This window comes from Pholis gunnellus (assembly GCF_910591455.1).
Source record: "Pholis gunnellus genome assembly, chromosome: 9".
NCBI lineage: Eukaryota > Metazoa > Chordata > Actinopteri > Perciformes > Pholidae > Pholis > Pholis gunnellus.
Window position 1 is genome coordinate 1,854,176 of NC_136535.1, and position 27,624 is coordinate 1,881,799.

Genomic DNA, 27,624 nt, shown 5'->3' on the forward strand with positions numbered 1-27,624 from the left:
AAAAACACTGGATCCTACATTTCCCATAATGCAACCACGAGCATTATAGCACTGCCTGGTAAATGTCTCCATCTTTCAAACTCAATGCCTCTAGTTTGAAATGCAGGCTTTTGAGTTATTTCCTGTTTTCAGAAAGAGAACGCTCCTCCAGAGCCACTGAGGGCTTTAGGCCTTTTCAACCTAGTTCATAGTTCTAAGAACATTGTTGTTCTCGTAGTTATGAGGGGCTTTTTTAGCTCCTGTTTCAGAGTAGGTACTCTCTCAGCACAAGAGGAGCCGTGAGAGATGGAAGTGTACAGTGATCGGTCGAACACAAGAGCCAATGCAGCGTCGGCAACCACCAGTTTTAAAAACGTGCCGTGTAAACAAAACACAAATAACAACTTGAAAGAGAAAAATCGCAAAAGGCACTTTCATGACGGCTTTTTTGCTTATGTTTTTACGATCGTGCCATGTGACAGAGTTATTTGTTTGTTCTAATTTGACTACAGCAGCTAAGAGAGCTTGTGGAACGCTGTGATCTCCCAGCCTGAAATGTGTGAGCTACGCTGGACGGATTTTGTCACTTCAATGTTCCCAATGGTCCTAATAGTGTTTTGTTTTTGTTTGTTTTTACCCTTTTCAGCCTGAAAATAGTCCATTGCTGAAAAAATACTAAATATCAGCATAGATTACAGTACTTTGACTTAAAGAAAAAAACAAAAAAACATGTTGACATGAGCCGGTCTACCTCGTACACTTTGGTTTTTGGTAAATGTGTCCATTTCTTACACACATTGAAAATGTTCTTGCCACAATGCATTAAAATACAGACAATTATCAACTATTTAAAAGTAATGCAGTCTGATCCATCAACCTTCATGGAGGTTACAATGTTTTAGAGAGGTGTTGATTCAACGTATGGTCGTTATGGAGGCTGCAGTTTGTGCTATGCTAATGATAAGTGATCCAGCACATCACATCAATGAGACTGAGTATCATAAATATCTCAAACCAGATACTGTACAATGAGTGTATTTTAACACCCAAACCGTGCTAACTTTACACAAGGCTGGTGTGTGTGTGAGAGATTCCAGGGACGGGGGGCTGACCTGGGAAGTGGAAGCGGCTGTCCCTGGAGCCCTGCGGCGACGGGTTGGTCGGGGGTGTGGCGCTGACACTTGTTGGGTTATTCTGCTGGTAATGTGCAGGGGACGAATGTGTGGAGGAGGTGGATGATGACGGGTTACTGCTGGAGTCCAGCTGGTTCAAACTGGGGGGAGGCTCCTGGAAAACACACACACACACACACACACACACACACACAGACACAAGTAAGGAGCCTCCAACACGTACACTACATTTCTAATCTTACCTACATTTACCTCTGGGATAAAGTCAGCAACAGAATACCAAGCATATTGTAATGAGAGAGAAACCTGTACTTACCCTTTTGGTTATTGCTTTTGGTAAAGTGCCAAATTGCAGTGGGATCTCTGCTGTGTGATCAATCCGATTATTGATATCTGATGGCACTGATTCTGCCCTCCGCATCCTTGGCACTACAAACATATTCAAGCATTAGCTCATTTTACATCACAATATATAATAAAAGATAAGTTCACACATTTTCAACAGAACAGTAGTAACTTTTCACAACCTGTAATCATTCATCCAGTTCATACGGGCTTTTATAAGATCCCTTCCTCATGTGCTTTTGTGCAATAATACATCCCAAAGTGTACAGGAAACTAATGTGAGGTTTCAGCAGTCTGACGAAAACAACATTTCCTTTTTGTTACTTTCTCACCACAGCAGCTCAGCACAGAATCAATGTGTTCATACTAGCCCCTTAACACAGAGGATTCCAGTCATCAGTCCACAAGCATTGTGTGGGTCCAATCAGAGCACTTTCTGTTTGAGCTGAATCATTGTACACAGAATAACAGCATGGCAGACTCTACAACTCCTACAGTAACTAAGTCTAACTATAAAACCCTCTGTGATGGAAACAGAGAGACCTAATGCACCTTTAAAGAGTCCTTGGATCCTCGTCGACACTCAGCAGCATGATACAGCCTCACAACAAGCATGAACCACAAACACACCCCAAGACTTGGACAAAAACTGTGAACCTTTGCTGTAAGAAGGATCCAGAAGTTACTCATGTTGTCATGATCTTGGTCTACTTGTCAGTTAGCAATGACATGGTGCATGACAGGCAACAGTTAAACAGAAGCAGCTCATTGGTGGAGCTCAGATCCATGCTCTGTAGCCACTCACTGCATGGGGCAAAGAGGCACACTCTGTCTTTTAGGTTGGTAAAGAAATGTTCCTGGGGTTTAAAATGCGGACTATGAAGTTACTAGTTCCAGTCCAGCAGCACCTTTGTTACATGTTATTCCTCATCTCTCCTCTCATTTCATCTCAGCTCTGTACTGTCCCCTGTGTAATCAGGTCAGAATAGAATAAATCATTAAAAAACATCTACTGAATGATATAAGTACATTACAACTGAATAGATATAAAAAGATAAAGCAACAAAGGACACTGATAACTGGTGCTAAAGCTGCATCAAGTCTTGAAACCGATAGAAGCATTTCTATACGGACGACTGCATCAATGCAGTGAAAGAACATAATCAGAATTTGGTTTCAGTTCAGCTCAGTGGGAGTCTGCGCTGTGTTTTGCTCTAGAGAGAGAGAGAGAGAGAGAGAGAGAGAGAGAGAGAGAGAGAGAGAGAGAGAGAGAGAGAGAGAGAGAGAGAGAGAGAGAGAGAGAGAGAGAGAGAGAGAGCTGTGCAAACACACACACAAACACAAGCTTGGTGTCAGTCGCTGCAGCCCCAATGTAATTAAATTGTGGACTAGGTTTATTTCCCCAGATTCTGAAACCAAACCGACTACCTTGCCATGTGTAACGCTGTGATGTTCGTTACCGACTTGACTTTTGAGGACTATGGCTGTGAGATCCTGTAGAACGTGTTACATGTCGGAGATATTTTCACTCAAATGCAGCTGAAATAAAGGTAATAACAGGAAAAGTACAACCTTTACCAACATGTTGACCAGATGTCTTTTCACTGCAAATCACCTGAAGCACACTTAGTGTTCTGAGCCGCTGTCAGCATGATGTCAACGTTTCAATTTCTCTGTCACTCCTATTGAGATGGACCCAGACATTTGTGCTTTCCCTCAGTTCACTTCAGCTGGACTCTGGACTGCCACCACAGTAAACAGCCACACACACACACACACACACACACACACACACACACACACACACACACACACACACACACACACACACACACACACACACACACACACACACACACACACACACACACACACACACACACACACACACACACACACACACACACACCTTAATGCACTTGTCCTGAGATGTTATGAGCAGTAAATCACTAGAGCATGAGCAACAATCGTAAGGTATTTCTCTGGCAATTCAATTTAAAAAAAGTGTAAGAAAGTGCTTACATGTGAGAAATGATATCCGACATGAGGGAGCATCTTTGGTACATTTGTTGTGGCACTTTAACCTGTGAACAGATAAAACAGATGATAACCATAACAGGTGGTAGTATAATCAAACAGAGCAGGAAGGTTATATTTACACTCGCTTACTTGCAGTGTTTGCACTTGACACCAAACATCATGCTCCTGCGACACACTTGGCACGTCTGGGAGAGCCAGGACTTGGTTGAAAACCTACAAAAGGAAGAAAAAACATTTCTTTATCACAATGAATTCACCTAATGCCAGTCAGCCCCTACATTCAGTGACTGTAGTATTGAATGCAGGGTTATCTGGTTCGGGACTGGAGACTCCACATTAACAACAGAAAGCAACAGGAAGTGAAGCCCTACTAAAGGAATGTTTTGGATCCAGTGTTTTTGGAGCTTGACCCATATTAAGCACTGAAAGGCTTTTAAAATGATCTGACTCTTATTGCTCCCTCAACTTCATGGTGCAATACTAAAACTAAAGTTATACTTCACAACATATCATGTACTGTACATGACGTTACAATGGCAGAGGTGTTCATTTACATTCTACATTCTCTGTGACGAAGGGTTGCAGTGGACATGGCTTTGTTAGATGTCTGTTAATAAAAAGTTCTGAATTCTTTCCTTTATAAAGCCCCTGAATGTTCTTTTCACTATCAACACTGTCGTCTGCAACTACAAAAGCACACAGTCATAATTCTTGTCTTCGCTTGGTGTCAGTCGCTGCAGCTACAGGAGGTGCAGCTAGGACGTAGTAAGGGACACACTCCTGTATGCGTAGGCTCCATAGATGTGACCTCATCTCTTAAGAACGGTTGCAAAATTCTGGGAATATTCAAGGTGGAAACTTTCCATTGGAAGTTACAGGAAATATTATGACTAAAATGTAAATAATGGGGTAACTTGTCATATGCAGATAGAAACAAACATTTAGCATTATAAGCAAATGATCTGCACATGTGATGGAAGATGTAGGTAATGATTCAATAAAATGGGCAGACTTTTAACCCAAACATCCCATAAAAACTCAATTAGCTTTTTAAGCTAAACCCCAAATAAGTTTGCGATTAAAAATAGGAATGCAACGATCTGCGTTTTTCAGCCGCAAGGTGGAGGTGTGTAGAGTCGACAGTAACTGACCTGTGTGTTACAGCCAGGCCAATGTCTCTCCTCATTGTCTGAGGGGAACTCCTGTGCATGGTCACATCTGTGAAGAACATTACAGAGATGCATGTCAAAAACACAAAACTAAACAGAATCACAGAATCATAGAAGGACAAGGGAGCAGGACTCTAGGCCAGTATCTGTGATGAGGACTCACTGTCCAGCAGGGTGGGGGTGGCAGGCATCATGTAGGGGGCTGAGGCTGGGACGGGGCCAGGCGTTCGGGCAGACAGCAGCGGTGAGCGCAGCGCTGAGTCCTCAGGACTGTTACCACAGCCGTTGAACTGAAGAGCACCCAGCACTTTGTTCTTCTTACCAGCTCTGCAAAGACAGACCGCAACTAAAACCACTGTATACAGCAGGTCACTTCACCCTGTGACACTGTGAGGGGGCGGCTGCACCGCACAGAGGCATGGCATTGCTGACGCTGCTACTTCTAGAGACTGAAACTGATGAAAGTTAATATCAAATCAATATAAAGTGAGCCTATAAAGTGAGCCTAACTTCTGGAGATCACAAATATTCACAGCCAGAATTGTAATTGTTGGGTGATGATTTCTCTGGCGTGCGATTGATTAAGCAGTAATCGTCCAGTGTTTTCAATGTAACGACATACAGAATGGCTGAGGCTATACCGAAATGCAACAATGCATCTCTCAACTTTTTTAGCAGCTGAAATGTAAGGCACTGATCTGCCATCATTACCATTAACACATGACTGCAGCATCAGTTCAAAAACCCACTTGTGTGTCGCCGGCTCCTCGATGCGGTTGGGCAGCTGTGACTCCTGACTCTTGCTTCTTGTCATGTTGGGGAGGAGCTGCAGCCGCTTGCGTGACGGTGGTGGTGGTGTGTGGGAGGGCTTGCTGGTGTGCGTCTTTGAGGCTCGAGCGACTGGAGAGTTGCTTGGCTCCAGGGTGAAGGCGTCCTCAGTTAGTATGCAAGCTCTCCGGTCAGCTGAACAAGGTACCACTGATATGGAGATGGAGCGGCCATGGGTGCTGGTGGGCTGCAGGGGGGGGGGGGGGGCGGACAGAGCTGGAGGGGGTGCTGATGGGAGAGAAGACATTGCCGTCCTGTCGGGACTCAGAGCTGCAGGAGCCTGAGTCAGGCCTCGGATCACCTCGAGTCAAAGAGTAAAGATCCAAAATGAGTGCACAAGTAGAGTACGGGTTGTCACACATTACAGATGGTTGGGATGGTTACTTGTGAGTTATAATTATCAATTTATTCTGTCAAATGAATGTGAAAATTCAAATATACTATAACCCCATCTGAAATTGAGTTTACCTTTACAATGTTCATAGAACAGTCAAGGGCCAGTGAACCCGAACAACAAGAAATGATTACTGAATGACTGGATTTATGTTGCACTTCTCTAAACAAGCTGCAAAGTGCAGTAAAACAAACCTTTTTCAACTAAAAAACAGGAATTTAAAAGAATAACAGTAAAACAGCCAGCAGCATTCAAGGTCAGTCAACGCCACAGCTGCAGCCCTGACTCAGCAGGAAGAGGATTTGTATGAACGGTGTTTCTTGCTGACAGCGTTGGAGAAGCGTTGCACATTGTATGGCTGGGTTTGGAGCTATACTAGCTAACACGAGGACACCATAGCATTGGAAAACTTTTGGAGAGACTCGAGTGGATCTACAACTCAACGAACACGTTCGCAGGGAAACAGCTCCACAACCGCGGCCCGACGTGTGGTCAGCGCCGGCCGGCGGGCGCCCCGGCGGAGGTGGGCTCCCGGCCCCGCTGCGAACCTGCCGCAGCAGACCGGCGAAATACACCTGGGGAGGCTCGACTGTCATCACTGGCTCCATGAATGGAGAAGGACTTCTTACTGGAACTGAAACGATGTACTGGGATTAAACTCTTTAAGTTTCGGTAAGTGACAAACTGCGTTAGTTTTTTTACATAGTAATGTTACTACTGTTCATTTGTCTATCGTGTCGTTTTTATGAATAGTATTTGAATGGCTCGTGCTCTTGTGTGGTGGAATGCGTGGATCCGCTGCAGGTTTGCTGGATTGATGCGTCATAATGAGGTTATTAGGAGGTAATTCAACTGTAGTAGGACAGCACCGCAGGCCCAGGTATAACATGCACGGCCCGCCACCGCCGAGTACTATTTATAGCATTCCTATTAATGTTTGGATTTCTGCAGGGCAGCCAGGCTCACCTGTGTCATCAGCACTCTTCAGACAGGAGAGGGCGGCAGTGAGGCGAGAGCGATCTTCTGAGTTGGAGCCCAGGCGTCTCATGGTGTCCTGCAGCTCAGAGCTGGAGCTGTGCAGCGAGCCGTCCACTGAGAGCTTCCCTGCTGCAGCCTGCAGGAGATGGACGAAAATCTGTTGCAGTCATCATAGGACTTACAGAATATGACGAGGACTGGGTTTGTCTGGGCTCCTGTATGGGTTTCTACTTCTTTATGTTGATAAATGTCTACTACACATAGTTGTCCCTGCACTGAACCTGTTCATGCATCAGTCACAAACAGTGAAACTTTCCTAATCATGAAGACATATTAGGAAAATGCCGTCAGCTAAAATAAGCACTGGTAGACTTTCACCAAGCCTGCCAAGACCTAGAGAGTGTACGTCTGCTTTACCTCAGCCTACACAGTCACCATTCAAGTGCATCAGGACCTCTGACAGGCATTAGGAGCATCTCACAGGAGACACCATGGACCAGAAGATGTTGTTGTTTTACTTCAAATGTCTACTGATATACGTACATGTAAAGTGTTCAGCTGCCCAGGAGAGGAAGGACGCGCTAACAGGAACCTCTGTAGTAAATGTCCATTTCGTGCATCGCATGCATTTTGAGCCTCTTTTCGAATGAATGGGATACTGACATGATGGAACAGACTCTTTGACTAGCTGGGCTTCAATAGCAGAACAATGATTAGACCTGAACACGACTCCTCATCACAATATTTGCTATGTGTGAGGCAGCTGCCAGGTAGTTCAGATCAGAAGTTATTGCAGGATCACAATACAGTTAGTCAGGTAGACCTCTATGTACAATATGCAGCGTGTAAGACAGAACAAGCATGCAGAGAACATATCCTGTCCATGACCATTCTATCGTGATCCTCAAATCCCAAACTACAATTACTGAATGGAGAAGTTATGTCAATGCTTCATTCTTAAAAAAAGAAAAAGGGAGAAAAAGAGTGAGTCAGCAGGATATATTTAGCAGTAAAGACTAGTCTCTCTATGACATTCTCTCCAGAAGTTTGCTCATGTCAAACAGAACGTCAGTCTGTTCCAGTGGGTGTGCAGTAGGCCACACTATGCAGCCATTACAATGACATATTAGCACATCTAAGCCTCATTCGCTCTGCCCCATTAAAGACACTCATCTTAATTCTGCTGAACGCTAAGCTTTGAAGTTAAATTTCAGAGAAGTCTGTGATTATTTAAACAAGAATAACTGGTTCTAAGGGGGCACAGCTGAACATTTACATCTACAGCAACGCAACAGGACAAGCTTCAACAGAGTTTATGCAAGTGGAGAAGGGAAGGTATTCTGTAGCTCAGCTGACAGCTGGGTGTCTAGAACATGGAGCTGTCAACAGGCCCAGTTACTTTTTATTCAGTGGGAATTAAAAGAAAAGCCCGTCATGAAGGAGCGATTGGCCCGTTTGCAAACAAAAACAAGAAAGAAATGAGAACAAGTCAGTATGAGAAATAGCCGTGGGTCTAAACTGTCTAAAACACCAAACCTGATCAACAATGATTCCTGGAATCTGCTGGCAAACCGTGAAAACAAGGTTTATGTGTTTTCTCAGCCCTTGGTGTGTGTGTGTGTGTGTGTGTGTGTGTGTGTGTGTGTGTGTGTGTGTGTGTGTGTGTGTGTGTGTGTGGGGGGGGGCTGCATTGTGTCCATGGTAAGTGAAATGGACAGCCTGCAGTAACAAAAGGCTCAGTAATTCCATGTGCTGTATCCAGGAGACAATGAGGCTGAATTTGAGACTTCTATGTTCTGTGCAAAAATACAATTGTTAAGTTCAGCTGAAACTAATATGAGGCTTCAGCAATTTAGGTGGGCATCTTCATGTTACAGTCTTTGTAGTATATGATTCTCCATGTCTCGTTCCCAGAACAATACAACTGCCAGGATGACACATGCAAGACTTGATTTGACTAGTTCAAACCACTGAGGACCCCAAAGTCATGTCCTCAGTACTCGTTAGGACCGCAGATCTATAAATGCATATGTGTAGAGTATGCAGGGTGTGAGTAAGGTGTCAGTGTGTGTATGCATATCAATAAACCGTTTCAATGGCATTGCATTGCCAGGCAACAGCTTGGGTCCACTATACTTCCTGTCACCTGATGCCATTCACATACAGTGCAACAGCAGCCACACAATTACATGTAGATTTTCCATGCTGATGGCTTTAATTCTGCTTTATTCAAATTTGGCACAAAGGTCCACCTGGACTCAACGATGAACTGATTTCAATTTGGTGGTCAAAGGTCACTGACCACCAAAGGACATTTTTGGTCATAAATCAAGAATTCATATGCTAATTATGACAATTTCACACAAATGTCTAATAGGATAAAATGATTTTGGACAGACATTTGGTTGATGGAGGCATACATCTGTGAGGCAGTAATTCTAGTTAGCATTTTTCTCTTTTTTTCCTAAGAGGGGCTGCTCACAGAATTGATTTCTCCACACACCAAACACAACTGCTATCCAGATGAAAAAGTGGCCACTGTAGCCACAAGTAAAGATGAAGGACGAGCCCCCACATCATCTTATGCCCAGTCTAGAGGGGCCGACATGCAACATGAACAAGCTCCATCTTCCCCAAGCAGCCACAGAGACAGCCTCAATATGGTGATGATTGAGTTTATTTACAGTTTAACCTCTCAAGTCAGGTAAACGGGATTACCAAAAACAGGCAGCCCACCGCTGTTCATTTATTCTTCTCATTCCTGGAATGCACAGTTTGTTCATTTAGGTACAGCATCCACTTCTCAGAGTAAGAGGTAACGTGTGGCAGTGATTATGAAAGTGTGTGAAGTGCTGGATGCATTTTGGAGAAACTGTCTGAAATGTTTGGAGAAAGTTACTGAAGGACTGCCGCTAAGGTGAACCCTCGAGTCTTGAGAATGCTTCTCCGAGCATTGCAAAAGACGCTTCAACTCATTTTTTGTCATAAATTGGAAACATGATTCATCGGCTTGTGCAACCACACTGTTTGTTGTGCACGTAGATCTTCCCATGAATGCATCAATGATTCTGAGGTGCAGTCTTCTTCTCACCTCCTTTTTGTTTTTATCTCTTGTGCATTTCTTGACTTCATTGTTCATATTGTTTTCTAGCCCTTTTTGGTTTCCAAGCATGTTTCTAAATGTATAACTCTAGATGTATGAGTAGCAGTAGTCATGCAACGGGTCCTTAGGAGTGTCCCCACCAACATGTCCTCCAAACTAAGCAACACATCGGAGCTTTGTGATTGCCTTTAAAAATGGCACGGCCCTATCAGCACGACTGCAGGATTTCTGTACTTTCCAAAACTGTTATTGATCAGTTACAAATGTAACAAATGTGTTTTTTATATAAGCATGTCCACTATCGTAACCGTAACCAGGTATTAATTGTTGTAACCATGACAACGAAGGTTTCCTAACCTTAACAAAGTACTTATTTGAACCCAAACCATGATCGTTCCCCGACCATAACCAAGCTGTTTTCAGCTTCTATTCAAAGATAGATTCAAAGACCCCGTGAATCTTTGAGAGGAATTCAGACGTGTCTGGATGAGAGAAGGCGTTTGCAGCCAGAGACAGAAAGCTTCCAGCCTAACCACAATGACTCAGGACACATTCATCAGAGCAGCATTAAGTGCGGATGTAATCTACTGTAGTCAGTATTGGTTGTATTAATGCTTTGTGTGACAGACTTTACATCATAGTGCTATACATCATCGTACGCATTCTACATTTTATCATTAGTGTGTTTTACTGAAGTCTCATATTTATTCAGTTATTTACATAGAATCTTGAGGGAAATACCCTCCAGGGGACAGATTTGTTTTCCATTTGAATATAGCCGTCATGGGAAAAATGTTCTTACAACAGCACCCATACCAAAGTACTGTCGATGGCAGTGTACTCGACAGTCCTGGGTCCACAGCTTAGATCCACCCAATCAGAGTGCTTCAAACTAAATCAGAATGTATTAATACCAAACTACCTTTTTCATGTTGTCTAGATTATACATTGTGACTTCTGAAAATAAAAGCTGGATTAAGTTGGGGTCTAGTTTACCACCGTTTCTGAATGGTAGAAGCAACATGTTTTCTAAACAATTGGGAGCTCATCTGTCCATGATCGTCTGTGGATCACTGCTCAGTTACTACAATGAGTAACTACAGTCTCCGTTCTGCTATTCTGTGCAAAAAGCAACAGCAAACATATCTGTGTCAGTGTTTGGTAGTGCTGGGCGGTATACCGGTTTCAATTTCCCGTACCATACCGGTGCATAGCCAGAACACTGTTGTCATTCTTCTACAAGCTGCTAAAGATGACGTTCGCTACCGTAAACATTAAGGGTGGAGCTAGTTATCTTATCTGTATTGAGACAGACCCCTAGTCATGGTCATCACTTTATAACTTTATAACAATTAACAACCCACAACTAACGCTCTTTAACAGAGCAAAACACCACGACACAACAGTCTGTGATACATAAACAATTTGTAACACTAATAATTGTACATTTATAAAATTTCACCGTTGAACTGCATGCTGGGTACAGCTCACTCGCCTGCTAGCACAACAGTCTGCTAACAGCTGGGAGAGGCTCCGTCCTCCAGTAACGTTACAGAACAGCGATGCAGGATAAACATAGACAGCCCGGAGATGCACCGATAGAGTTTGACACATATGCAATGTGTAATATTACTGTAATATGTGTGGTATTTGTTATAAATGTACGTTGGTACGTAGAGGGTGATACGAAGCTGTACTTGGAGGGGCTTAGGACCCAGGGGAATGTAGGTGAAGGAAACCGAAAGAGACGGAAGACACGCCACACAAACAGCTGTTCACCGCTCGTCACGATCCTGTAGACCAGTGATTCTCAACTGGTGGGTAGTCGCGGACCCGTTTTCAGTGGGTCGCAGGCCTTTGTCTTAAAGCAGCGGAGTTATTCACGCTCCTTTCCAGCATTTACGGCACTTGTTCAGCGGCGCAGGAAAAACACAGGCCAATGCGTTGTAAATCACATCACGTGATGCAGTTTAGCCAATCAGATAAGGGTATTCTGATATGTTTCCTGACTCCAGTGAGATGTACCCACACCGTGACACAGGGAGGAGAGACAATGAAAGACATCATAGGGCAGATCTCATGAGAATCTATGTGTGTAAGTCAAATATCTGTGCACGATTTTAACAATTTAATATGCTAAAAAGATCGCATTCCCAAACCAGTGCTGTGAAAACACTGAGATAAAAGTGTTTCTTTTCCGCACACTTGAACTCATGGTTAGGTGTATGAGTTTGAAAAGAAAACCGTGATATACTGTGGTACCGCTAGAGTTAGGCAAAATACCGTGATATACATTTTTGGTCATACCGCCCAGCACTACCTGTTCATCATGATATGATCACGATCTGATAATAATCATTAAATGTGTGCTTTGTGTGGGAAGCGCACTCCCTCATACACACCAAATATGATAAGAACAGCTGATGTCTGGCCATAAACTGCTGCAGCTTCGATAATCACTGCTGCTGATTGCAACAGATTTCCACATACGGCGCCGTAGGGGCGGTACGAGCCGGCCCCTCGTTCACTACATCTTAACATCTTCTTGCATCCAAGGACCCAGCTCGGATCCACTAGGGAAGGGAAGTTCTAGTGGCTGCATCTGTATCAAGACAGCTGCTTTTAGTTAGCCTCAAATTTAAAGAACAGTGAGAGCCTCTTGCTTAAGTTATGACATGACAACACTGAGGAATATAACAAGTTCAAGTTCAGTTGTCAGTTGATTCTAGTTTCCCCGTCAGATAGGAAGTATTTGGATATAGATGCTATTTCAGCCCCAAATCAACCTGCCAGCATCCACTTCTCTCTGGTGATGACCCCGCCCTACTGGAGCAGAGTGACATATTTTATCAAGACTGGCGTCCTACAGGCCCTCGTCACTCTACCCAGTATGAGTCTTACTACGATTACATAAATTATATTCACAAACAGGAAGAGAAAGTGAAAAAAGTATCAAATGTACAGATCATCCATTGTCCTTTATTGATTGATGTTAACCCTAAGTAGACTTACGGGTAAATGGTAAATGGACTGTACTTGTATAGCGTTTTTCTAGTCTTTCCGACCACTCAAAGCGGTTTCACATCAATCGCATTCACACTCATTCATACACTGATGGCAGGGGCTACCATGCAAGGTCCCATCAGGACTAACTAACATTCACACACATTCACGGGAGCAATTTTGGGGTTTAGTGACTTGCCCAAGGACACATAGACATTAGGGGTGGGGGAAAAAATCAATACAGCATTGTATTGCGATATTTTGCGTGGCGATATTGTATCGATACACGGAAGCCAAGTATCGATCTTTTATTATATAAACTATAAACTTTTTGGTACTAGAAAAATAAAATCAATTGCTTTTTCAGTCCACTAGATGGCGCTGAGTTGTTTTCTGGTGAGGTCAGCAGAGGTCATGGGTCAGTGTGATTGGTAGGAAGTTGGTCAAAACAAAGATGAGACTTCGGAGAAAGAAATCAGAAATGCGCCGTCTGCGTCGGACGTTTCCGCTTTTAAATCAATCGCGGACGTTTGCCACTGTGCTTCTAAAGCCAGTTATGCGCTGCACTCTCCCCATGAGCCTGGCTACTGTTGGCAGATGTAACGCCCGTTGTGAGGCCAGATTGAGCGTGAGCGAAACACTTCACATGCAGGAATTCTGCTAACTGAACGGCAACGCCCACGTTAGAAGTGTTGTCGGTTACGACCACCAGGTTTTTGTCGGCAATCCCCCATTCTTATGCTGCATTTTTTGTACAAGTTGCATTGTTAATACCTGTAATCGTACAGCTGTCCGCACATGTTTGCATTCAGTTAAGTTGGACTGTGTAGACTGTAATACAAACATAAATGTTGCATGCACCTGACAAACTGAACTGACAGGTATTTATTACAGTGTTGGTCAGTCTGTCTGCTTGACAATCCCATTTTGCGGCAATAAAAATGATTGAAGTGAGATGAACAGACTGAAAACTTTATCTTATTAGATAAAACATAATTTGCAGTTGAAAAAAGGTAATACATTTCAATATATGTTATCGCAATACTTAGCATATCGCAGTATCGTGATAATATCGTATCGTGACCTAAGTATTGTGATAATATCGTATCGCGGGATCTCTGGTGATTCCCACCCCTAATAGACATGCGACTAGCAGGAATCGAACCTCTGATTGAAGGACGACCTTGCTTTCCACTGAGCCACAGTCGCATGAATGTCATAACATTCGTTCATCTGATGGTTTTTTTAATCCTCACCTCTCACTTGTTCCCAAAGGTTCTGTTCCACTTCACTATGTTAAAACTAAAGAGCAATTGGAACGGTGCACTTTGAATGGAATTCATTTGTTCAGCTACTTTGTGGTGATTTAAGTTGTCATTAACTGGAGAACATAGATTATATTAACAGAACAAACCTTCGTAGTGCAATTAAAGAAAGAAAAGATGTGTTCATCAGACACAGCCAAATCATTATTAAAGTGATAGAAAGCCAGACGTCTCCCATCATGCATTGAGAGCAGCTGCAGCACCTGGTTCAGAGAACTGTAGCTGCCTTGAGCTCCTGAGGTTCCGGTTGCTGTGGCTGAATGAACCCGTGGCTACAATAAGCTCTGGGCTCCGTGTGCATGGTGCATCCATCCAGCCCTCTCACGGTGCTCATCCACAGGCACAGAGCACACACCACACATGCCAGCTTCCCAATATTTAACTATGCTGGAAAACTAGCTGGCCTCTGGTTTGTAGTGTGCAATGTAGTGCTTTGATGAATTGCAAATGTACTTAGGAATGTGTACCTTTTCCAAACTCAATATGAACTGAAACCAGAAGAGTGTACAACATGATTTTCACACAGGGCCCCTCGACAACCTGTGGATGAAAATGACATGTAAAAGCCATCATGGGCCGTGGTGACACTTTTCTATGTGGTTTTGTTTTTTGGATGCACCAGATCAGAACTCAGCTGTGTCCTCGTGTGTGTCCACACTAGACACTTCCATGTAATCTGCCTGATCAGACAGTGATCGGATATATTTCGTGGTCAAAGTAGCGGCTGCAAAATGGTGGATAAACACATTGTATTTTCTTATAAATCCTTCACAATAAAAGTCCCTTGTTATTTTTGCTGCTTACTGTCAATAACAAAGTTCTGCTAATTTAGTGGTATAAGGAACATATTTTTCTATAAAGGCTACATTTTAAAGGCCCTGTTATATTTTCATATAAAAGCTTGTATTATATATAATATATATATATATATATATATATATATATGTATAAAATATATTGAAGCAGCACAATCAGGAAACATTGTGTTTTCTTCATCAGTTACTTAACAGGACTGAGACAGCAGGTCTCAGGTGGGTTCAGCTCTCCTCTCTTTCCTTTGCTCTCCTGTGTGGGAGGAAGATGATGGAGCGCTGCGTTTGATAAGTGGATTGAGTCCACATGCTGTCCACACTCACTGAGATCTGAACTCAATGTGAGCCAGGCCACCTCACAATGTGGTCCGATTGATCGGACATTCTTTCTATGGACATTATTATTTAGTGGTATCTACTCCCCCCAAAAATTGCACTTGGTCAAATGACACAAACCATTTGACACACAGTAAACCCGGGGCCTTCATTGTTGTGCGATTGTTGTGTGACGTCACAACAAGTAAGGAGCAAGTGGAACCGAAATGTAACCAGCGAGTACTGAATGGTGATCACCACTGTTCTGTTCTGCACAGGCCTGGCTGACTCAAACAACCTGAAGATAACCCCAACACATCACTCTAGTTGTAGTTGTGAACAGAACATTCAAGCATTCCAGTGTCACAGATGTTTACGGCATGCAAGACCTCTCTCTTCTTGATGTCCAAGAGTTTTACACACATCTGTCTCACTAAGTATTGACTTAGTGGATTTATCCAATCCTTTATTAGGGGCTCTCTGCTAGCCTTTTGGTTAGTCACGTACAACACAACTGCAATGCCACCATGGACTGAATGAATGATGAATATGCGTGATTCTTACAGTATCTGTTGTCCATTACTAATAGTAATGAACAACAGATAGTAATAGGATATGAAAAGGTTCTCCTTCAGTGCAGTAAATCCCTGCAGCCATCTGAAGGCAGCAGGACACAGAAGTCTAGAGCAGTGACAGCATGACATGAGACAATCTGCTGTGTTCACCTTCAGTAAATCATGTGCAACTGACTTCAGGCTGCCACTGAATAGGCAGCATATGAGCATTAATGGTAAATGGACTTATTATGCATTTATTTACCACTTTCTAGTCTTCTGACCACTCGAAGCGCTTTAACACCATATGTCATCATTCACCCATTCACACACTGATGGCAGAGGCTGCCCTGCAAGGGGCCTCCTGAACACCACCGCTTGATCAGCGCCTTCAGCATCCAATAGTGACAAAGCCCCCTAAGTGTCCACCTTCACTTCAGCAGAACAAGTAGCAGGTCTGATCTCTAAAGTCATCCACATGTAAAGTAGAGAGCACTGCTGTCATCATCAACACCATGCCTCCCAGGTGACGGGCTCCTCATTGACTTCTGAATTATTAACAAAGAATACAGCAATATTATTAATGTTAAATATTTAGTCAAAAGGTACCATTTTAAAATCATGAGTAGAGGAACAATTTCTCACTTTAAATCGTAGTTTGACCAACTGTCAACTTATAAAAACAAACAAATATTATTTTGTTTTGAAGTATGATGACACTTGACTTTTATATGTGTTATGGTTATTAATGTTATACAGTATTATGAATATTTAAGGGTGCTCATAGTCATACAGTTCTATAGGCAGATTATAATGACTTAGTATATTTAGAATGTATTATAGGCTACCTGTGTTGTGACTGTTATGGATCAACATAACAGTCACAACACGCTCAAACAATGAAGTCAAAATGTTTTCGAACTGAACATCGAACCACACAGAGAGGTTCAGGTCAGAGAAGGTTGTACTTGTGGACCACTGAAACATCTGCAACATCTGCCACAACCGCATTACAAAGATGGGGAATGGAGTTCTGTGGTGGTGTTCACATCATTACAAGTTCTACATTCTAAAGTTCTAGTATGTTTCAAAATTCATCCGTCACAAAGTTCCTCGGTGGTATTATCAATATGTAGTTTTATATAATTAACAGTGTTAAGTAAAATCCTATTTAAATCAATTAAATAAACGATGAAGGGGTACTAGAGCTCACCTGAAAAGGCTGTGTTGGTTTGCGACTCAAAAGATTTAGGAATCGCTGGTTGACATCACTCGATCTAAAACAAGGAACCATGTAGATGTTTAAGTGCTCCAAAAATCCAGTACACATGGCTAATCCACCGATTAACATTACAGTCCTATAATATTGCCGGACGATTGATAGTTTCGGGAAAACAATGGTAGAAATCGAGATATTGTGTTTTTATTCCACACCTGGTCAAAACCTGGAACCTATATGACCCACAATGCAACCTGAGACACTGATCAGACAAGACAGCTTTTGGTAGTTGTTGTCAATAAGAGTGAAACACCTCAATAAAAAAAAGAAAATTCAACTCAGAGCGAAAAAGCTGTTTTTCATCAGCGTTTCCTCTCATTGTAATAACTTCTGTTACCAGGAGCAACGAGACTTCAACCGTGGTTATGATCTGAACAGAAGACTGTGGGACTTGAGATTTCCGGTAGCTTGTTTTCATACATTTAAACTGTAGTATTTACTATAAATTAGCGTACAGTTCAAGGTTTGTGTTGAGCTAACATTAGCACTCATTTGGAAGTTGCCTAGCAAGAACAACAAAAAGACACAGCATACTGACCTGTCTGTTGGGGCTACAAAAAGAGCAAGCGGGACACAGCGCCACATTATTTGTATTTGCGAACGTGTAATCTTCAACCGACACCGACTCAAGTGACATCACTTCACACAGCTTCGCACTACTTTCTCACATACGCAGTAGAACTCTCCGACACCAGGAAACACGCGCTAATGCGTGAACTCAAGTTCCACTTAAACGCTCCACACAGCTCAGTCCTGAAATGACCACAGTAAGATCTCTGGTGCACAATGTGGGAACTGATATTTAACTGAGAATGATACTTAAAGGGCAACGTAGGGACAGCAAGAATGAACAGGTGATCCTCCACACTGACATTGGTACGTATTTGACAGACTCCTATTCAATTATTTGATTTTGTTTTCGAGAAGTGAGGATGGTTTCCTGTTAACTCCACTTCCATAAGAAATGAAAAGGTAGAAAATAAAAAGGTTGGAGAAACAGACTGACACATACCGATACCTGGGCAGTGCCTGGGCTTGTCTCAGCTGCCTGTGTTTACAGGTGACGAAAGCCTGAGAGGAAAGAAAGGAAGACCGACAGAGAGACAGGACACTGAGTAGGAAAGAAAGTCTTTCTGTTAACCCCATGGAGGTAAACCACACAGAAAACACACAGAATATCTTCCTCTGACACTAATCGCTGGTTTCTCACGCACATACAGAAACTAAGTTGTGAGGGATCAGAGTCCACACTAACAGACACATGAGTTTGGATATATGCCTCCACCTAACAGACAAACCTGTCCCAGAGCTCACCTCTGCCAACAGTGATCCGAACAGCTGAGCAAACAGAACACACACACGCCAAATGTGCCGACACAAACTGGAGCCACCTGAGACAGCAGCAACATTTCACAAATCTGCTTGGAGTCGTTCTCCAACGGCACTGCTGTCAAATAAGGAAATGAGGGAAACACCTTTCCTACTCCTATCGCAGGTTACATACGCCGACAGGTCTCCTACTGTACATTACCATGTGGTTGGGAGTCTCTACTGGACATTAGAGCCCCGGCACTGTTATAGAATAATCCGGGAGCGCAGCAGGCTGCTGGGAAACACACTGACAGAGAGCCAACAAGTCTTCCCACTGCTCTTATCACACTCCCTGTTTTTCTCCTCCCTCCGTCTTACATTTCCCTCCCCCTCTCTCTCTCTCTCAGCCAGTCAGCCGGTCTGTCTTGCTGACATGCCAACACTGTCCATCAGCGACCGACCGTGGAACACCAACTTTCTCATGGAAAGTCAGGGCCATTATGGTTTCATTTTCATTTAGTTTCACTTTTCTGTCTAACAGCTGGGTGTGAAGTACATTTTATGAGCTGGCCTCTAAGTAAGTAAGGTAAAAAAAAAGATCTATGCCAGTTTCTTGTTTCTCAATATCGCTGTGATAAGCTTTGAAACTGTAGTTACCCTCTTCACATTTCCGGAGTGTTTTTCAGTGCTCATGTCTAATCAGTGCTGCACCCCACCCTACCTCACAAGAAATCCTCCACTTCCTCTGCGTGCCTTTTTCCCCCACTGTATCATTCCCCTGCACTGTCCAAAGCCAGGCCATATAAGACTTAGATGGTAATGAGAGGGCAAGCAGGGAGAGGACAGAGAGGGGGTGTACAGTTGACAGGAAACAGAGAATTTGAGCCAAAAGGTGGGGAGTGCAGCAGCAGATATAACACCTTCTTAAAACTCTGGGTGTACCTGTTAACTGTAACAGATTTTTGGAGTAACCTAACTGTGATTGGACAGTGATGGTGAGATAGGAAAAGAGGGAGAGAAAAGAGACACGCAGCAAAGGGGGGATTCAAAGCCAGTAAAGTCTCAGTCTAGGTTCATGCATGTGGCGCCCACTCTGCCAGGTGAGCTACACAGGCCTCTTGGTAATATGGTTCTATACAGCCAGCAGTCAGCGGTTCAGAAAGTGAAGCCAATGCTGAAAAGTCTTACAGCTGCATTCTCTCTACTGACCAGCAGAGACTAGTGACGCCACTCCCCTGACTAGTGGTGGCACTCCCCTGACTAGTGGCGTCACTCCCCTGACTAGTGACGCCACTCCCCTGACTAGTGGCGTCACTCCCCTGACTAGTGGCGTCACTCCCCTGACTAGTGACGCCACTCCCCTGACTAGTGGCGTCACTCCCCTGACTAGTGACGCCACTCCCCTGACTAGTGGCGTCACTCCCCTGACTAGTGGCGTCACTCCCCTGACTAGTGGTGGCACTCCCCTGACTAGTGGCGTCACTCCCCTGACTAGTGGCGTCACTCCCCTGACTAGTGGCGTCACTCCCCTGACTAGTGGTGGCACTCCCCTGACTAGTGGCGTCACTCCCCTGACTAGTGGTGGCACTGGCAACTTGTGGCATCTACTGACAACTACATATAAGCAGAGGAAGAGTGAAGATATTTTCAGACATGTATTTTTGGATTGGAATTTTTAAGGGTTTTAATTTTAAAACGTTTTTATATATATAATTTTAAATGATAATAAAATGGATGATTTATTTTCATTATTTTAGCCGATTGTTGTAAATGACTATAAAAGTAATAATTTGGAAAGAGTGTATTATGTTCCCTTTTGTTTCAAAACCAACAAAATCATAGTACAAGCTAATTGTGATTAGATTAGCGACAAAGCTGAACCAAACCTTAATGTGTTTATGTAGATATTGGGTAGACCTGGAGTGCAAAATGCCACTTTTTGGCCTCATCGCACCGTCTCAAACTTTCACTTCAGATGTTCAAGGCTCTGAAGCTCTACATGCTTTGGTTAAAAGTAACTGTAGTCAAATGTAGTGAACACAGAACGCACCAGTGACTGTAAGTGACTGTGACACAGGAACGTCAGGCACTTAGGCTGTCCTGTCAGGAAGTCATAATGTGTCTTTATCAATCACCTAAAAGGCATGCTCTCACTTAACATTACAACTATAGTCATAGTACCTAAAGCTAGTGTAGAAGAACGTTTTGTATCTTTACATTTTATTAACTGTATTCTTTCATATTGCCTGTGTATTCCTGCCCGTTCTGTCTGAAACAGTAACCTCCGTGCAGACAGAAACTATTTTACATGAATTAACAAACCTCTGTGATTGAAACCTTTTGGTGTAGTGTGAAGAGAGCCCAGACCTGACCTGTAAGAGGTCACACCTTAATGTATCAATCCCCTTTTGCTTTGTGAAACAGACCTATATTGAGCCCATGCAAATCCACTACAGACCTGTAAGTCAGGTTCTCAGGCCCAAATCACCCCCTGAACTGACAATGAATACATCTCGCTTGCTGATAGTTTCAAGGTCCCTTGTCCTTCCTGAGAAGCTTAGCCCGACCCACACCTTTAGTTTAACTGTTATTTCCTGTAACCCTGTGTATATAATCATGGCCAGAACTCTCTCTGGTCAGAGAGAGTTCTACAGCTTTGTTGTGAACTCCTGTCCCTCTGCAGTGAATAAAACTCATCTGAACCAGCCACTAGATAGACATGGAGCTGGCGTCCCTCGCTGTGGTCACTCTGACTGGCTGGACAGTGCTCTCACTTGTGGCTAAGCAAAATAAAAGGAGGATATCTATTAGGGTTCAAAGCATCAGCCTCAAGCATTTCTCTGCTGGAAAGCTTTTTCCTGCTGCATCATCGTACACCAACAGTCACCAGAAAGAATGTTGGCATTGTACATTTCTGCAAACCACAGGATACAATAATGTGAACGTTTGTCAGCCAAAATGAATTCCGAATCAAAAAGTTTCATTTCATCCTTGTATCACCTTATTTCCATCCCTAGTTCATTTCATATAAATTGGGTTGATGCATGATGATATAATCTCTCAATATCATGCTTTCCATTAGGCACTGGTGTTAGTATCACTTCTTTTACACTTTGTATTTTTACTCTTGTAGTGAATCTTTGTTGTTGTATTTTACTTTTTCTATTTGAAAAGATTTTTTTTCCTTTATTTCCTTTACTCTTATTGCTATTGTGTTATTTTTCAATGGAGTCAGTATTATATATTTTACACTTATTTATTCTATCGTTCAAATATGTTTGTATTTATATGCTATTGTTTTTTGCTATTGTTCCGTTCTTTGACTGAAGAATTTCCTTCAGGATTATCTGTCATCTTTCACAGTTATGTAAAGCTAAAATGATTAGTCAATTAATGAATCTTTCTTGTTAAGTTTCTCATCTTAAAAGTTGTTTTTCAAGTAAATTGGCACATAATGTAAATTATAGTAAATTGAATATTATTATTATTTTTGGACATTTGAGGAGGATCCTCCTGATTTTCAGACTCATGATTCTATTGGTTAGGTGCAGCCCTACCTTGGTGCTACAGGGCCTCTCTGCAGGCTCTTTTCCTACTTGTGTCATTCTGTAGCAGTGTGAACACAGCTGCAGATGAGAAACTTTACATTGTGGTCAGTAAGCAGCCACTGACACCATTTAGTAATAATGTTTGCTAAATGGCACATGTAAATCCAACTTACTAACCTTATTAATTGTATGAGCTGCAGCTATAACAATGTCTGACGCACTGTGAGATCGGGTGCCGCAGGGCTTTAATTCTAATGTGTACCAATGAGTGAAGTCTGTAATCATTAAAAAAAACAACAGTGAAAGATCTAGAAAAAAAGAGGAACAAGAAACATTTCATCAAACAGTATGAGTAGTATGCTATCAGAAGGCTATACTCCAAAAGTGAACAAACACTTAAAGGGCCAGTGTGTAGGATGTGGCAGCATCTGGTGGTAAGGTTGCCGATTACAACCAACTGAAACTTCTCCAGTGTCTCACCGTGTAGGAGAACTACGGTGAAGGACGCACAAACATAACCTAGATCTAGTGTTTGGCTAGTCTGTTCTGGAGTACAAACATGGTGGACTAAGAGGACCCGCTCCCTAACGATTCTTAGTTTCATGTGGTTATACACTAAAGAAAACACACATTAATATCAATAGACCCCCCCAAATGCTGCACACTGGAACTTTAATTGAACTATTTCATTGATGAAAGATGAGCATGTCCAATAGTGGTGTAACCGATCACGGATCGATTTGTGATCGGTTTGGATCACACCTCACGGTTCGGCACACTTGCGGATTGAGTTTTTTTTCTTCTTTTTAACAGTTTAATCATCATAGTGTGTAATAAAGTTTTACTGCTGCTGTTCCTTTTCAAGTAACAAGTCTCCGAATATCAATGCAGAGTGTCAGTGAACAGATATAAAGCAGTAGTGTGTTCACGTGAACGGAGCGTGAAGCATTTAACGGTGAGTCACGGCGAGTGGAGGAGCGTCAGAAGCCCCCGGCGTCATTTAAGTCGCACATGTGGGAGCATTTAGTCTTCCCTGTAACTTATAATGACGGGATGCGGGTGGTGGACAAAAGCGTTACGGTATGTAGGCGTTGTTTAAAGAGAAAGACATACGATAACGGCATTACAGTTTGAAGCGCCATCACCACAGACAGGTGGACCTCCAGGGCTCTTTTATAAAATAATGTAAAGTTGTAGACTATTTCACAGTAGTGGTAAACATTATTGCAGTGTATTTGAATGACATAACCTGACAGGAAGTAAACATAGACCCAAGTTGTTAACAGAATTGAGTATTCTTGAATGTTTTATTTTTATTTATTTATTTCATTTTGTTTCAAACTGGACATCTTCAATATTTTTATTTTGATGTAAGACTATAGCCCAAAGTTCTTTGCTTTAAGTGTTCTTGAAGTTCTTTAATTAATAAATGGAAAGCAAAGTTATTTGACTCCTCCCATTTTCCTTGCAGATCCGAAAAATGATCCGAACCGAACCATGAGGTTTGTGATCCGTTGCACCCCTAATGTGCATACAGCACTGGGAGCCTTTTGCACTGTCAGACTCTTCCTTTGATCAAGAAGATGACATCATGTAAAGTCTGAGAGTTCAGTGCTTTAGATTAAGGATGGACATTGAAACTGGACATGTTTTACGTCATGCTTTACATTACATCATGTGGGAGGGAGGTTAAAGATGCGAAACATGCATTCATGTGACCTAACCCTGAGGAGTGCTGCCTATTGACTTACTGAATGCATCCACTTAGAGTTGCAGCACTTTGACTTGGTAGTGAAGAAGGTACTGACAGTGCAAGAGCCTCAGAGGAACAGAGATGGGATCAGGTTGTTGTCACACACAGATCCATCAGCATCAGACAAGTCCAGAGGCCCCCATGAGGAAGTCCACTTTAGAGCTTTCCTTTACTGAGTGGAAGTGATCTCAGGTTCAGGTTTGGTTTGTACATTTGACACCAATGAGTCCTCCGTTCAAATGCCCCAATGAAATTCATTATTCCTTGGTGCAAAAGCAATAAGGATGAAAATGTATCAAAGTATAACATTTAAATTAAATTAAACATTTTATTCAAATAATTTTCATAGCTTGAAAGCAAAAGTGATTCAAATAATGAACAGATTCTTTTTTGGTTGAGGGTGAGCATAGCCTTGTATCTCTAAATTGATGACATGTAGAGAGATGAAGGGATCTTGGTGCCAGTAGAACACACTGTGCAGTACCTGAGAGGACGAGTCTTATGCAGGCAGCTCTCTGCATCTCTTCATGCCTCTTCATGCATTTAACTGAACTGTTGAAATCATGTAAATATTGTGGCAACACGTCTGATCCCAGATCTGCCCCCTAGGGCCATGGCTACCCTCTTCCAAAGTAAAAAATGACAGGAACGCACATGCAAAATGTGAAACCAGGGACATGTACATACCAATAATTACATGAAAAAATATGCAAACAACAAACTGAATGGTATAGTATATATTCATATTGTACAAGAAAGATTGTAAACGGAAACTTGCTACTACAAAATACTGTTCATGCAACGTTCACATGGTGGTAAATACGTATTCCGTGCTGGTGGCCCACATTGGCAGTGTTGGCCTGAGGAGGCCCGGATGATTCCTCGTGTCAGATGGTGAAATGGGTCAGAACCCCCTCCCCCCAAACCATTCCAACGTCCCTTTTGGGGGCGTGGTGGGGCGGCTGTTTCTGTCACTATCCCAAACCGACAGTCCAACATTCACACCCACTTCACACCGTGATTGGTCAGCAGAGGAGAGAAAGAAGCCAGAGTTTCGCTCAGTCTTTCCATCTCCTCTTTCGTTCTTGGCAGACCTATTTCTGTCACTTAATACATGAACAACCGAGGGCGACACTACAAAAGTCATCCGGGAGAGACCTGAGCCGGTATCCCCGCATTTAAATAATATTGTGTCTCCAGTCTCTCTATCGCTGTGGTTTCTGATGAGGTGCACCAGATTAGAACTGAGCTGTGTCCACACTTGACACTTTAATGTGACCTGCCTAATCGGATAATCGTCAGATTTATTTTGTGGTCAAAGGAGCAGCTGTAAAATGGTGGATAGTTTAATTTAATTTCCTTTCCATTTTTCTTTTTAAATGTTTGCTGCTTACTCCTCCAACCTGCAATAGTAGTAGATCTGGTTTTATTGAAGAAAAGCCCTTACCAAAGCTACACTAACTTAGAGATAAACACATTTTCCTATTCTTCATTTTGAAAGGCCCCATTAGTTTGTCATTTAAAAGCTTTTATTCTGAAGCAGCACAATCAGGAAACGTGTTATCATCATCAGTAACTTAACAGGACTGAGACAGCAGGTCTCAGCTGGTTTCAGCTCTCCTCAGAGGAACTCCTGTGTGGGAGGAAGTTGATGGAGATTGATAAATGGATTGAGTCCACATGCTGTTCACACTCACTGAGATCTGAACTCAATGTGAGCCGGGCCACCTCACAATGTGGTCTGGCTGATCGTATCCCAAAGCGAGAACAGATCTGATCTCGGAGCGTACCGACTTGTCAGTTAATGTGACCTGGTATGATCGGATGACAAAAGTCACAATGAAGAGACCAGTGTATCCTCGGCTTCTCATGTCACCTTCAAAGTCCCAATTACTGAACAATTAGTCGATTAATCAATCAACAAATAATTCATCAGCAACTATTTTGATAACCAAATAATTGTTTAGCTGCTGGTTCCACCTTCTCAAATGTGACCATTTGCTGCTTTGGAAGGTCACCAGTCAGAGACAGGACGAATCTTGGTGGCGAAAGTGACAGAGCAGCACTACCACCAATGAGTTGCCCTTGAGCAAGCCCCCCCAGTGGAGCGGCTCAGGGGCCAACAGGTCACACTGTGGTTGTGAACAAGGCCTTCCTGAAACTGCTCCCAGATAAACCTCCCTGGATAAGTGAAGGTTAACAAAAGTAAGATCTCATGAGGTCAGACCATTACATTTCGTCCCGTCTTGCGTAAAAGGGTAAACTCTGGCCTTGTGGTGGTGCTAGAGGAAAAGTCATGGGGTTAAACAAAACAACTCTCAAGGGGATCATAAATATGTGAGGATCGACATCATTGGGTACCACCAACACAAGCAGTACAAACGCAACTTGTCCATGTATATATTAATTTGATTGATATAAACTGATACTCAGTCACACACATTTATAGACGCTGACAAATAAAGGTCAACAGAAACCCACAGCGATTATAAACTTATTTTGCTCAGTGACCAAGCATTCCTGCAGAGTGACTCACAGTTCACTGAGTGACTGGAGTTGCTGGTCAGGACACAGAGGGCTGACGAGGACACACTTCACTGGCTCCATCAGGGAAACCAACACCACCGACACACAAACTATACTGCTGTTCACTGTACCAATATCTGAGAGCACCAAACAAAGTACACAATGTAAAGGGCCGGTGTGAAACATTTGACAGCATCTAGTGGTGAGGTTGCAGATTGTAACCAAGGGAAACTTCTCCTGTTTGCCAAGCGTGTAGGAAAACTATGCTAGATTCTAAGCATTCTATTCGAACAAAAACAATGATTCTTAGCTTCAGGTAAATTTTACACTAATCAAAAACATGCCTATTAATATCATATCCCATTTCTGCCAATATATACTGCACACTGGACCTTTAAAGCTGTATTATAACTGTGGATATGTCAAACCAGCTTTGCTAGAAAGGGGACAGCATTGGGTTCAGTGGTAGAACGTTACTCCCACTACACAGCAGGCAGTAAGCAACACAGGATGCGTTCAGGCACAGTATTGAGTGTAGTTCAGACTTGTTTCAGCCAATGAAAATGCAGTTTTAAATTTGGACTTTGGCCTAGTAACTATGTATACACTAAATAACCAATACATGTCAGGTTTTTACATGACATGCAGACCTCACTCTCTTTCCCTTATTACCTCTTACTGTGTACTAATAACAGTGTCCATCCAAATCGACAAGTGGGGACAAGCACAAACCTGAAGTACTCCTTTATTTGGGGTATTTGCATTGTACTCCATTGCACTGAATCTGACAACCAAACAGTAGTTACCGGTTACTTTGCAGATTTTACATAGGGCTGGCAATATGGCCAAAAACTTCTATCCCGATACGAGTCAATTCATATTTTGATATATCCTGATATAGCATGTTTTCTGGTAGTTCAAGAAATAACCACATAAAGCCTATACTTGTATAATTCTGAGTGAATTAAAAACTGTATTTGACAAATGGAAAGTAACAAGAATGTTCTCATGTAATTAAGAACTTAATTGCAAAATGAACAGAGTTAAAAGCTTTAAACTGTCAATGTTTACATCAATGCACACCATTACAGATCAGATTAAGTTTGATCATATTTTTGAATGAGAAATTTGAGTTAGTATGTGCTTGTTATAGAAAACATTATTGTGTCACGCGATATATATCGATATATAATTTCATAACTAAAAGATTCCATTGAAAGACCAGAAAT

At 42.5% G+C, this 27,624-nt stretch overlaps 1 protein-coding gene across 1 annotated transcript in view; it reads right to left on the reverse strand.

Moving 5' to 3' along the window:
• The window catches only part of LOC306700961 (kinase suppressor of Ras 1-like), a 40,851-nt gene that overhangs the window by 7,489 nt on the left and 5,738 nt on the right, over positions 1 to 27,624 (reverse strand). Inside the window, 9 exon segments of the mRNA XM_079166125.1 lie at positions 1,092 to 1,266; positions 1,429 to 1,541; positions 3,480 to 3,541; positions 3,627 to 3,710; positions 4,649 to 4,715; positions 4,830 to 4,993; positions 5,416 to 5,705; positions 5,707 to 5,795; positions 6,855 to 7,002. Coding sequence (XP_079022251.1) covers positions 1,092 to 1,266; positions 1,429 to 1,541; positions 3,480 to 3,541; positions 3,627 to 3,710; positions 4,649 to 4,715; positions 4,830 to 4,993; positions 5,416 to 5,705; positions 5,707 to 5,795; positions 6,855 to 7,002 — 1,192 coding nt within the window.